At 40.4% G+C, this 14,188-nt stretch overlaps 1 protein-coding gene across 1 annotated transcript in view; it reads right to left on the bottom strand.

Annotated features, from left to right (window-relative positions):
• Positions 1-14,188, bottom strand: part of C1H10orf67 (chromosome 1 C10orf67 homolog) — a 206,763-nt gene that overhangs the window by 125,400 nt on the left and 67,175 nt on the right. The window contains exons 4-5 of the mRNA XM_030201660.1: positions 11,884-11,922; positions 7,617-7,670 (exon numbers count right to left, since the gene is read on the bottom strand). Coding sequence (XP_030057520.1) covers positions 7,617-7,670; positions 11,884-11,922 — 93 coding nt within the window. The remainder of the gene's footprint in view (positions 1-7,616; positions 7,671-11,883; positions 11,923-14,188) is intronic.

Here is a 14,188-nt window from a genome sequence, read left to right as displayed (position 1 = left end):
CGGTATCGAGTTGTGTCTGTGTGAGGTTCTTGTTTGTAGGGGTGCTATTGCATCTAGAATGTGTCTGCATCTTTTGTCCCAAGCTGATAGATAGTGAATGGAGTCCGTTGTGTTGTCCAGTCGTTATTGTATATCTGTTGCCAGAAAGTATCCGGGTCTATTTGGCCTCTAGTGGTGTGGTTTGTGTGTTCTCTTGTGTGGAGAGAACCTTTGTTCTGCCATTTTAGGGATAGGTTTAATTTATAGTGTCGGTCCATGGTGTTTCTGTCCATCTGGTTTGTGTTATGATTAGGTTCTGGTCAGTGGATAATTTGTATGAGATGAGGTCAAGTGTATGGCCCTTCGTGTGGGTTGTTTGCATGTGCGGCCATGTTAGATCGCATAAGTGAAGAAAGTCCTTACAGTCTCGTGCAATGATAGAGTTTGGGTCTTCTAGGTGGAGGTTAATGTCTCTCAGTAGTAGTATATTTGAGTTAGATACACATGTGTTTGAAACGAAGTCCATGAAGTCTGCTTGGCTTTCATTTCAGCTGCATGGTGGTCTGTAAAACAGGACACAGTTTAGGTGGTCGAGTAGGGTATTGTGGTGGATTCTGATTGAGGCTATTTCGAGGTGGGTTGTTATGGATTCGGCAATGGTTTCAATAGTGAGGTGAGATCTGTATATGAGCCAAAACTGGCAACTACAGTTAAACAAATTAATGAATGAACAGAAAAGCTTTCACTTGGAGGCAAAATATTAGTGCTTTGGAGAAAAACTTTAAGGAAGTTCCAGATAGACATTCTGTTTTGGTTAAAGATAATATACAGCTTCATAAACCGATTGAGAACTTGGATAAAGTTGGCTTGGTGGAAGCAGTAGAACTTTTGATAACATTTAAGAGATATCTTTTTGAGATCTTAAAGATTCCAGACAGTCTTACCTCCCAGTTTCACAAATTTATTATGTACCATCATTTGCTGAAAAGCAACTGGACCAGATTCCACCAGGTTCTACAAAGAGAGATGCATCATTTGATGTACTGAATCTTATTCAGACTTTAGATAATGAAATTGCAGGGTAAAACCAGCTACTTTAATAGTGAAATTTGTGCTTGATCTGGACCGCACTGGGTCTTCAGAGTTTCTCTTCACCACAGAGATTCTGTTTTCTTAAAATGTAAAGTTAGAATATTCCCTGATTTTTTTTCTAGAATTAAGGCCATGGGTACAGCAATTGGGGGCTTTATTTTGGTTAAACTTTCCCTGCAAATGAGTAATTAAATGGAATACCCTCAAGAATAGTTTATTTGATCCTGACCATTTGAAGGCATTTTTGAATTCTACATCAGTATTTCCCAAGTCCGGTCCTGCAGTACCCCTTGCCAGTCAGGTTTTCAGGATATCCAAAATGAATATGCATGAAAGAGATGTGAATATAACGGAGGCAGTGTATGCAAATCAAGTTCATGCATATTCACTGTGGATATCCTGAAAACCTGACTGGCAAGGGGTACTCCAGGACTGGCCTTGGGAAACACTGTTCTAAATTACCTGTGGCACTACCCAGACCAGTTTCTCTGTTGTAAACTTCCACTCCATAGATGTAATTATATTTGGAATATTGTTTCCTTTCGTTTCTTGTTTATCTAAAAAAAATGTTTTAAGGGCTTATTTCCAAAACCCGGATAAGTCCATTTTAGTTGCATGCATCACAGAAAAATCAATTTTTAATGTTAACATATAAGCTGATTTTGGAAACAAATCTTGTTTTAACTTGGAGCAAGGTGAAGGACAAACTTTTGATCTCAACAATTAATTACACTGGTAGATAACAATATCATACGTCTATACAAAACTATAGCTCATTTTGTTTTGCCAAAAATGAACTTAGCAGGTTTTGGAAATAAGCCCTTCAATTGTGAATTCCCCCCCCCCCCCCCCCAACCCTGCCTAATTAGTGGACTTGTAGTACAGGGCTATGGATTTTATTGTGTATAAATGTTAATTTTCTTTTCTTTTTCACTGTGACTTTTGAAATAGCTCTGTAGTTTCTGTGACAAGAGTTCATTATCTTAGAAATATAGGTAAAAATTTGTATTAAAAAAATAGTTCATGTATGTGTGTCAGTACATACTGTAGATGACTAAAGTACTGCCGGTTACATGTGTTATTGGCACTTAAAAACTCGGTGGCTCCTTTTAATATTATCCCCTCTGTGACAACTCTTTGCTATATGAACTTGAAAGAATCTCACCTTCTGAACACAGCACTACTAAATTCAGGTAATAAAGATAAGCTTACTAATAAATTAATACATTAGGGTTTAATTATTATTTTCCTAACATTGGGGCCCTTCTACTAAACTATGGTAAAATCTACAGGTATTGCCACTTAATGTAGGACTTTACTGTGAGGTAGCTGCAAATACAATGCAACACTTACTGTATTTTCCATTACAGATTGTGCGTTAACACTCACATTAATATATAGTACCTGCTCCTGGTTAACATGTACGCACTTAGTGCATCCTATTTAGAGAGCGATAAGTGCTCCAGTCTTAACTCCATATTAGTTAATGCACGGTAGATGCTTGCCATGCCCAATCTCTGTCCATGCCATGCCCCTGACATAAAAAGCACTTACCTCCAGATTCTATATATGGTGTCCAGATTTGAGCACACTGCTAAGATGCACGTGCAACTTAATTGGCTAATGAGCTGTTAACCATCAATGGATGCTAGCAACCAATTACTGATGTTAACTGGCACCAATTAGGATTTGCATGCGCATCTGGCTATGCGCTATTCTATAACACTGGGTGCCTAAATCCCATAGCACACAACCCAAAAGGGCGCGTGGCCATGGGAGGGGTACAGGAAGGTCATGGGTGTTACAAAAAGTTGCACCCAGTGTTATAAGATAATGGGTCTCTGAGCCCAACTTGGGTGCCAGGATTTACACCAGGTTTCAACAAATGTAAGTCTGGCACCCAATGTTCTGCACAGAAACTGGCGCTAAATGCTATTTTATAAAGGGTTCCAAACTTTTCCAGCACCCATTTTTAAACACCATTTATAGAATTCACCACATAATGTGCAGTTTTATCGTGCGGTATCTGTTAATTTACTGCAAAGCTTTTTAACACAGTTCTAAACTAGCAGTTGCCATGTGGTAAATTGCAGCATGTTAAGTGCTTAGTGTGGTTTAGTAAAAGGGCCCAATACAAAATACTTGTAAGTAATAAATAAGTATTTATGGGGGTCTTTCACTAAAGATTAGTTCGAGTTATCTGCACTTGTTACTTCCTCATTAAACCCAATTTTAACTATTTGCTGTAAAAACATTTGACAGAGAAAGTCCAAAGGAAACAGAAAAATGTGCATTTAAAACAAAAATAAACAAATCCCTCTACTTTTCAAGCCCACATTATATTTATAGCAAAAATAAACAAATCTTGTAAATATAATGTGAGCGTCTGAAGTGGAGGGTTCTGCAAATATTGGTTGTAAATGATAAATATCATGCACAAGAAAATTCTGGCTCAGAAATAAAGGGATTAATACTATATGGGTGCACCAACATAGATTTTACTTTGTGACACATTTTATATATTGCAGTTATCTGGTAATACTTCAGTCATTTCTACAGATACAGTTGCATGTTTGGCTTATCACAGCATGTGTGTAGTTCTCACCAGATGTCAAGGATTCTCAGAAATAAGTATGATTAATAAGAGAGGTTAATTGACTCCTGTACCAAGTACAACTTGAAAACAATTAAGGTGATTCATACATGAATTTTGATAGTTACTCCTGAGCTTTTCCTGCTGTATGTTATTAAGAACATGATGTTGCTGAAGTTTTCAGGAGATGAAAAAAATATGAGGTTAATAGAAGTTGATCTTTAACAAAAATAAACTAGAAATCAGACTTCAGTGTTGAAGGTAGTGATTATTTTTTTCCACTATCTTAGGGGCCCTTTTACTAAGCCATGTAGGCACCTAAGCACGCCCAAGCACATCAATTCGGAGTTACCGCCCGGCTACCGCGTGGTCCGGGTGGTAATTTTGATTTTTATGCGTGCCTGCTACGCATGCCAGAAAATAATTTTTATTTTCTGGCGCGTGGCAGAAACCGGGTGGTAATTGTCATTCTACGTATGCAGACCATTACCACCCGGTTAATGTGTGAGACCTTACCGGTAAGTCTAGGGGTGGCGGTAAGGTCTCAGACCCAAATAGTTGCGTCCCAATTTTAATTTTGCCGCATGCCGATTTTCAGCCCCAAAAAAGGCCTTTTTTGCAGGTGCGCTGAAAAATGGACCTGCGTGCATCCAATACACGTGTCTACACCAGCGCAGGCCATTTTTCAATGCACTTTAGTAAACGGACCTCTTGACTAAAGTGAACTCACGTGGACAAATATAGTTTTAGCTGTTGACAGGACACAACATTCATTGAGAATGTAATAGTTATCTTACTAAGGGGTCCTTTCACAAAGCTGCGTTAAAAAGTGGCCTTAGTGCACCCTTACCTGGGTCTTTCCTGTGTGCTAAGGCCATTTTTAGCACAGAAAGAAAATGGCCAATTTTCTATATTCTGGATTAATGGCCATGCGCTAATATTGCCATCACCATGTGGCTTTTAACAAAAATTAGCGCTTAAGCACTTGCCGATACTTATTTTTTAAGAGGGGAGAGGTCATGCACTTATCCTGTGCTAACAAGTTAACACGTGGTAATGCAGATATGCTGATTAGTGCAGAAATGCCTATTCTCCGTCCTCCCCATACTCACCCCTCTGTGAAAAGATAAAATGTATTATTTTGCGCATGGTTAGTGTGCGCACATTGCAAAATTACTGCGGGACACCTCAGTGCATCTCACAGAAGCCCTTTTAAGCTGAGGTAAGCATTCACTAGTGCTTACTGCAGCTTAGTAATAGGATCCCTAAGTCTGAAAAAAAAAAAACAAAGTCAGGGTGTGGGATATATACTTTTCAATGGTGTGATGGATTTGTAGACTCTGAATATACCTCAGCATTCATCTTAACTATTTTTGTTTCTTTCTATTAGGTGAAGATAATGTTTGATTCTACTGTAGCTAGTAACAAAATATCATTGTAGTAAATACAGACTATGGCATACATTTATTTATTTTATCTATCATTGTTAATATACCATCTCTGACTAAGCTCTAAGATGGGTAAAAAATAAATATTGAAAAAGAAAATGTATAAAACACTAATACACCAGTTTAAGAAAACACAAGTGCTGTTTGCACATATCCAAGGCAGTTTTACATATATAAATTGGCATATACATATAAGTAGTGAGTTTAGAAAAAGTGCTGATATTTATCTTATATGAATATATAGCAGAACACTGATTCAAAGGATCTGTTTTCATGGTAGGCCTTCAAGGAATATGTTTATTCTGTATTTTACATGTATAGCTTGGACATTTTACACATCAGTATTACATAAGCTTTAACTCTGGTTTAACTTCTTTTTAGGATCTTGAGTCTGAGGATGTGTTTGAGGGAGGAATTCTGCTCACTTTTCTATGTTCAAAAGCATATCCCCTGGGCCATAGTTCTAGTTCCTCCTTGGTATGCAGACTTACAAAATCTTCCACTTACATATGTCAGTGGCTCCATAAATACTATGAGTTGGAAAACCATGTCTTGATAATTTTATAAATGTTTTGGAGAAACCTTTTTTTTTTTTAATAAAAATGCATGGCACAAGCAGTTACCACATTGTGAGAAGATAGTGCATGCTTATATGTATTAATATACATAGACATAGTTTAGGTAGAACAGTGGTAGATTTGCAATGTACAGTATATGTTCATTTTAGAAAATACATAATTGCATGTGTAGAGTATCTATCTATTTATCTATACATACACACAAAAACATTTGCATTAATTTTGGAGCAGGTGTTAATGAATAAATTAGCATTTTCACTACAGAGACTGGCTCCAGGTGCCTATCCTGCTTATTTTCGAAGGAGATCGCCGGCCATCTTCTGACACAAATCGGGAGATGGCCGGCGAAATCGGTATAATCGAAAGCCGATTTTGGCCGGTTCCAACTGCTTTCTGTCACAGAGCCGGCCAAGGGTCGTTTCCACAGGGTATGGAAGGCGGGGTGGAGGCGGGACAGGGGCGTTGTTAAGACATGGCCGGCTTCAGCCGATAATGGAAAAAAGAAGACCGGCTCGGACGAGCATTTCGCTGGCTTCACTTGATCCATTTGTTTTTAGGACCAAGCCTCAAAAAAGTGCCCCAATTGACCAGATGACCACCGGAGGGAATCGGGGATCACCTCCCCTTACTCCTCCAGTGGTCACCAACCCCCTCCCAGCCCAAAAAAAAACAAAACTTTTTTGCCAGCCTGAAATGTCATACCCAGCTCCCTGAGAGCAGTATGCAGGTCCCTGGAGCAGTTTTTTGTGGGTGCAGTGCACCAGTGCCGTAGCGAGGGCTAATGACACATTGAGCCTGCAAATTGGTGGGAAAATGTGGGATACAAATGCTACAAATAATTAAAATAAATAAATATAAATGTTTTTTTATTGCAGACCCTGACACAGGCATATTGCTGAAGCATGGTCCGTGTCAAGTTCTGTAATAAATTTGTTCTTTCACACCAACTCTTGGGGTCCATCATGCTTCCTATACAGCAGTTCTGCAATGGAGGACAATAAGGAGGAATGAAATTTAAGTAAAAAAGCAGATGAAAATTGAGAAAAAAGATGTAGCAAAAGGATTAATGTTAAGAGATATATGTAACCTCTTCAAAAAGGCCTACCCTAATGACCCTACGTAAACCCTTCACCCAAAGCATAGCATGCCTAATGAGCGCACTGGACAATGCACAACCTTGATCCCTTCCGACCCTCCACACATACCTCATTCGACCACTATACAACCTTGTATTTGTTATCAACCAACTGGGCAAACGCCCAACGGTGCTATGTGGGCCACGTTGAGCCTGCAGATGGGTGGGAAAATGTGGGATACAAATGCAACAAATAAGGGAGGAAGAGAAGAAAGGGAGCAGAAAATGGAAATGAGATCCTAGAAAAGTACTTAGAGAAAATCAAACAGATGACGTGATCAAAAAAGACCAAGACAAACCCAACTGGAAAATAGGTACCTTCTGAAGTGGGGCTATTCTTGTGGCATGCACCCTGACATCTGATGGGTTCACAACACAAAAGTGACCACAAGATAGGCAGCAAAAGCAAATGCTGGCTCAGAAAGCAATAAACCTCTTGAGCCAGTCACGGGCTGCAGGAGCTTTATAGTCTCAAAAATGATTGATCTGAAGAAGAGAGATTATCTTTGAAAGCTCATCAAAAAATATATTAAGTTAATCCTATAAAAATGGAATCATCTTATTTCCTTTTCTTTGTCTTGTTTTATTTCTATTACCTTTAAAAGTGGACTAACATGACTACCACACCACTTTACCTACAAATGACTGAAAAATTAGGCAAGTAGATATCTATTCAGAAAAGTTTAAAAGAGAAAAACAAGTAAAGTAATACAAACATGGTATATATGATCTGTTTCATAGCACAAAACAATTATTCTATGTAAGTGAAATAAAGAATACAAATTCCATACCTGTTTCTCAGACAAAGCCATTTGGATTTTCATTTCTTCTTTATGTTTCTGTTTCTGTTAAAATAAATATCAAAAAAGCTGATCAACAAAGGAAGCACATAAACATTTACACAAGTTTTAATGGAGATTGGGGAGCACAAGAAGCACAATGAGATTTTCTATGAGATAACGATAATGGGGGTCGATATACAGTGTGGTTTAAGATGAACTATGATGAGTGGGCCAGGAGCCATAACCGGATACTGTCACTGAAATTGGCTCTAACCACCTCCAGTTAGTTCTGGGGCAGTCAAGGGGCAGAGCTGGGAGTTATGCAGACACTAGCAATATTCAGTGCTAACTGGGCATGCTGGACCACAAAAAAAGCAATCTTAACTTTGGCTGGTTGGATACAGGTATGCAGGTGTGGCACTGAATATTGCACGTACTCGCATAACTTCTGAATGCCACCACTGATTGAGATATTCATTACTGGTACCTGCATATAGCCTGACACTAAATATCCAGGTCTAAATGAGCTGGCAGTGGTCAGCATTTAAAGAAATGCTGATCACCGTTGGCCCAGTATTGACTGGAATATCATTAATGGACAGCAAACAGATGAAACACTGTGGTTTACTTATTACATATGCATGTAAAGTCCTCCAAATGCGTTCTTCTTGTACTTAGAAAATGATCTAAACAATAGAAATACACTGGTCATGATCAAGAAGATAACTTACAAAGTTCACCTTCAAAAGAAAGCCTGAAATAAACAATTTATTATTTAAAAAAACAATGGGAAAAATTAGACTAGATATGGCATCCATATGCTATATATTTATACAATATCTTCTTATCTTGCATTAAAGTAGTTACATAACAGGTTGCCTAGGATAATTGGGCAAAGAGTGCCTAGTTTTGCCTTTTTTATTTTATTTATTTGGATTTTGCTCACATCTTTTTCAGTAGAAGCTCAAGGTGAATTACATTCACATACACAAGATATTTGTCTGTTCCAGGAGAGCTCACAATCTAGGTTTGTACTGGATGCAATGGAGGGTTAACCCATTAGTGCCCAATGTTCCCATAATAAGCCATATGGGAACAAACTGATTTGTTCCCATATGGAAACATTGGGCACTAATGGGTTAACTGACTTGCTCAAAATCACAAGCAGCAGCACTGGGACTTGAACAGGGCATCTCTGGACATCAAGACCACTGCTCTAACCACTAAGCCATTCCTCCACCATTTATATCAATACATAGGTGATATGAGGTTACTGAATCATGTGGTAAATCAAAGTGTGATAAAAGCTGGCCTTTTATCAAACCTTGATAACTTCCCCCCTTAGGGTGCCTTTTACTAAAGATCATTAAACACTTACCGCTGGACTCTATATATGGCGCCTTAATTTCCACATGGAAATCGAAGTGTATTCTATGACAATGCACATAACTTAATTGGTTAGTTAGCTAATCAGCACTGTTAATTGGATGCTAACAAGCAATTATCAGCATTAATTGGCATTAATTGATATTTACGTGTACAGCTCACTTATAACGTGGTGCACCTAAATTCTAAGTTGCACAGGTGAAAAGGGGGCATTGCATAGGCACTTTTACAGTCTATGCACATTATTATAGAGTATACCTACCTGATCTGCACCTAATTTAGGCGTCAGGATTTACACCAAGTAAAATGTGGCCTAAATGGAGGCAACCAAATTTGGTTGCATGGAGAGCTTGCTTATCCCAGAAATAGTAGATTTTCCCCAAGTCCAATTAAAAATGGTCTATGGACTTTTCCTTTAGGAAGCCGTCCAAACCTTTTTTAAACTCCGCTAAGCTAACCACCTTTACCACATTCTCTGGCAATGAATTCCAGAGTTTAATTACACATTAAGTGAACAAACATTTTCTCTGATTCGTTTTAAATTTACTACATTGTAGCTTCATCGCATGCCCCCTAGTGTTTATGGAAAGTGTAAACAGACGCTTCACATCTACCCATTCCACTCATTATTTTATAGACCTTTATCATATCTCCTCTCAGCCGCCTTTTCTCCAAGCTGACGAACCCTAGCCGCTTTAGCCTTTCCTCATAGGGAAGTCGTCCCATCCCCTTTAACATTTTCGTCACCCTTCTCTGCACCATTTCTAATTCCACTATATCTTTTTTGAGATATGGCAACCAAGACTGAACACAATATTCGAGGTGCGGTCGCACCATGGTGCGATACAAAGGCATTATAACATCCTCATTTTTGTTTTCCACTTCTTTCCTAATAATATCTAACATTCTATTTGCTTTCTTAGCCTCAGCAGCACACTGAGCAGAAGGTTTCAACGTATCATCAACGACGACACCTAGATCCCTTTCTTGGTCTGTGACTCCTTGCATGACGTAGCTATAATTCGGGTTCCTCTTTCCCACATGCATCACTTTGCACTTGCTCACATTAAACATCATCTGCCATTTAGAAACCCAGTCTCCCAGTCTCATAAGGTCCTTTTGTAATTTTTCACAATCCTTCCGCAATTTAATGACTTTGAATAGCTTGGTGTCATCAGCAAAATTTAATTATCTCACTAGTTACTCTCATCTTCTATTCCTGAAGAAGATTTATCAGCCATAGACCATGACGTTTTACCCCAGGAAGTGGTAGAAGTTATTAAAGGCTTACCTGCAGACAAATCACCAGGAATAGATGGCTTTTCCAATGCATTTTACAAGTTCTATAAGGCCTGCCTAACCCCAGTGTTAACAAAATATTATAACTATTTACATGATGGAGGGGCTATTGCCCCTAATAGTAACACTGCAGGTATAATGATATTGTGCAAGTCTGGGAGAGATAGCACTGCCTGTGAGTCTTACCGTCCCATATCTTTGATCAGTGTTGATGGCTCTCTCATTCTCCCTGTCTCCTCAGCTCGAAACCTTGGGGTCATCTTTGACTCTTCTCTCTCCTTCTCTGCTCATATCCAGTAGATTGCCAAGACCTGTCGTTTCTTTCTTTACAACATCCGTAAAATCCGCCCCTTTCTTTCTGAGCACTCTACCAAAACCCTCATCCACACCCTTGTCACCTCTCGTTTAGACTACTGCCATCTGCTTTTTGCTGGCTTCCCACGTAGTCACCTCTCCCCTCTCCAGTCGGTTCAAAACTCTGCTGCCCGTCTCATCTTCCGCCAGGGTCGCTTTACTCATACTACCCCTCTCCTCAAGACCCTTCACTGGCTCCCTATCCGTTTTCGCATCCTGTTCAAACTTCTTCTACTAACCTATAAATGTACTCATTCTGCTGCTCCCCAGTATCTCTCCACACTCGTCCTTCCCTACACCCCTTCCCGTGCACTCCGCTCCATGGATAAATCCTTCTTATCTGTTCCCTTCTCCACTACTGCCAACTCCAGACTTCGCGCCTTCTGTCTCGCTGCACCCTACGCCTGGAATAAACTTCCTGAGCCCCTACGTCTTGCCCCATCCTTGGCCACCTTTAAATCTAGACTGAAAGCCCACCTCTTTAACATTGCTTTTGACTCGTAACCACTTGTAACCACTCGCCTCCACCTACCCTCCTCTCTTCCTTCCCATTCACATTAATTGATTTGATTTGCTTACTTTATTTATTTTTTGTCTATTAGATTGTAAGCTCTTTGAGCAGGGACTGTCTTTTTTCTATGTTTGTGCAGCGCTGCGTATGCCTTGTAGCGCTATAGAAATGCTAAATAGTAGTAGTAGTAGTAGTAGCAGTGTACATTTAAAGATTCTGGCAAAACTTTTAGCAAACAGATTGGCACCCTGGTTGCTGGGGATTATTCACTCTGATCAGGTGGGGGTCGTTATGTTGTTCAGCAAAATGTTAAGAGAATTCTCCACATAGTCTGGTCAGTGTGAGACTAACAGATTCCAGCTACGTTTCTAGAAGCCGACCATGAGAAGACTTTTGACTATGTACATTGGCCTTTTATGTTTGCCTCTTTATGTAAATTTGGTACTGGTGAGGATTTTTGCTCCCGGTTGCCTGCCCTGTACTCGAACCCGACGGCTTGTAGAAAACTTATTGGAGGGTATACTTCAAATTTTTCACTGGTGACTGGGACACGTCAGGGGTGTCCTTTGTCGCCCCTGTTGTTTGCTCACATCATAGAACCCTTCGCTCAGCATATACGAGACCCTGTGGACATTGAGGGGATAACCATAGGGAAAGGTATTTATAAAATTTCCTTGTTTGTGGATGATTTTATTCTATCTCTCACTCAATCTTTAACTACTTTACTTGTTCTTGTCCAGGAGATGAAACAATATGCCTCTGTGTCTGGGTTTAAGACAAACATGGACAAGACAGAAGCACTCAATCTCTCTTTGGATCAGCATGAAGTTGACACTTTAAGGGTTAATTTTCCCTTTAAGTGGGTGATGGGACATCTTAAAAACCTAGGGTTAGAATTACGCAGTCGATTGAACAACTTTTTGCAGCTAATTATGTCCTCTTGGTGCAGCAGATACAAAAAGATCTTAGGGCAGTGGTTCCCAAACCTGGCCCTGGAGGCACCCCAGCCAATCAGGATTTCAGGATACTCACAATGAGTATTCATGAGAGAGATTTGCATCCACTGCCTCTACTGCATGCAAATCTCTCTCAAGAATATTAATTGTGCATATCCTAAAAACCTGACTGGCTGGGGTGCCTCCAGGACCAGTTTTGGGAACCACTGTTTTAGGGATTGGCACAGAGGGCCCTACTCATGGCTTGGTAGGGTAGCAATTTTAAAAATAAACGTTTTGCCAAGAATTTTATATCTGTTTCAGTCATTGATGATATACATTAATTTTAAGACACCGGGGCAGTGGCAGTGCTTGTTATCCCAATTTATTTGGCAAGCTAGGAAGCCACAAATAAATAGACAGGTGCTAATGGTTCATAAGGAGTTTGGAGGTTTAGGGCTACCAGACTTAAGATCTTACTTATATAGCAGCACAGCTATGTCACCTTTGGGACTGGGAACCCTGAGACCAGCTAAAACCTTTTGTGCAAATTGAACATGATTATTTAGGGAAAATTCCCCTATATGGGATACTGCAGGGATCCTGGAATGCTATTTGGTTGGGCCATGTTTTGAATCCCTTTTTGAAACACATATTAAGTGCTTGGGCCCAGGCTACTACTGGAATCAAAATATGATAGAGCAACTCCACTGCTTGTAGTGCTACACTGGCTCCCAATTAAGGCTAGAATGTTCTTTAAAACTAGCACCCTAATCTTTAAAATACTATTTGGCATGTCTCCCGACTACATGCTAGACCTGAATGAATTATCACCAAGGAATGCAAACCCAGAAACCAGGAGCTACTTACTACTACATCTACCCAACTGCAACATCACTACCTACAAATCCATCTACTACTACTACTACTACTTAACATTTCTAGAGCGCTACTAGGGTTACGCAGCGCTGTACAAATCAAAAAAGAAGGACAGTCCCTGCTCAGAGGAGCTTACAATCTAAAGGACGAAATGTCAAGTTGATGCAGTCTAGATTTCTTGAGTAGGTTTAGCTACCTGGGTTCCAAATGATGGAATTCAATCCCCAAGGCCATAAAAAACATCAACAACTATCTAAAGTTCAGAAAAGAACTAAAAACGTATCTATTTAAGAAAGCCTATGATTAATTTCACACATCACTCACGTTCTTTAACAAATGTAATCGAATAGCATACTGTAAATCTTTTGCTAATTGTAAGCCACATTGAACTGAAACTTGTTTTTGGATAATTGTGGAACAGAAGATTGAATAAATAAATAAATCTATAAGAGTATACATTTGGGTTGCATGTGAGTAAAACGTATAATTATGCTGTGTACCATGCATTAAACGCCAACAATCTACCACCTCCAAGCCCTTTACAAAATCCAACAAAGATTTACAAGGCAATTTACTGTATTGCCCCCCCCCCCCTTTAGAATGGTATATTAAAGTCCCCACCTACAATCACTTCACCCCTCACAAATCCTTGGAGTTCCCCCAGGACAGGGGCGTATCTGCGTGGGGCCACAGGGGCCTGGGCCCCTGCAGATTTCGCCCTGGACCCCCCTACTGCCGCCATGGGTACCTTTGCTGGCGGGGGACCCCAACCCCCACCAGCCGAGGTCCGCTTCCTCCTGCCGCTGCGAGGTTTTTTAAGTTCATCGGGATTCGTCCTCCGTCACTCTGTGCTGCTGTTCAAAGAAGCTGCTAGCTGAATGCAGTTTTCGGACTGAGTCTGACGTCGCTGCTGCACGTTGTACATGAGTCTGATGTCCTGCAAATACAACGTGCAGCATCGACGTCAAACTCAGTCCGAAACTGCATTCAGCTAGCAGCTTCTTTGAACAGCAGCACAGAGTGACGGAGGACGAATCCCGATGAAGAACTTAAAAAACCTCGCAGCGGCAGGAGGAAGCGGACCTCGGCTGGTGGGGGTTGGGGTCCCCCACCAGCAAAGGTACCCACGGCAGCAGGGGGGGGTCGGAAATGGCGGCGGCGGCGGGGGGGGGGGCTATAATGTGCCCCCTCACTCTGGCTTCGGCCCCCGCTACCGC

This window comes from Microcaecilia unicolor, chromosome 1, assembly GCF_901765095.1.
Source record: "Microcaecilia unicolor chromosome 1, aMicUni1.1, whole genome shotgun sequence".
Classification (NCBI taxonomy): domain Eukaryota; kingdom Metazoa; phylum Chordata; class Amphibia; order Gymnophiona; family Siphonopidae; genus Microcaecilia; species Microcaecilia unicolor.
This window is presented reverse-complemented; position numbering and strand designations above follow the sequence as displayed.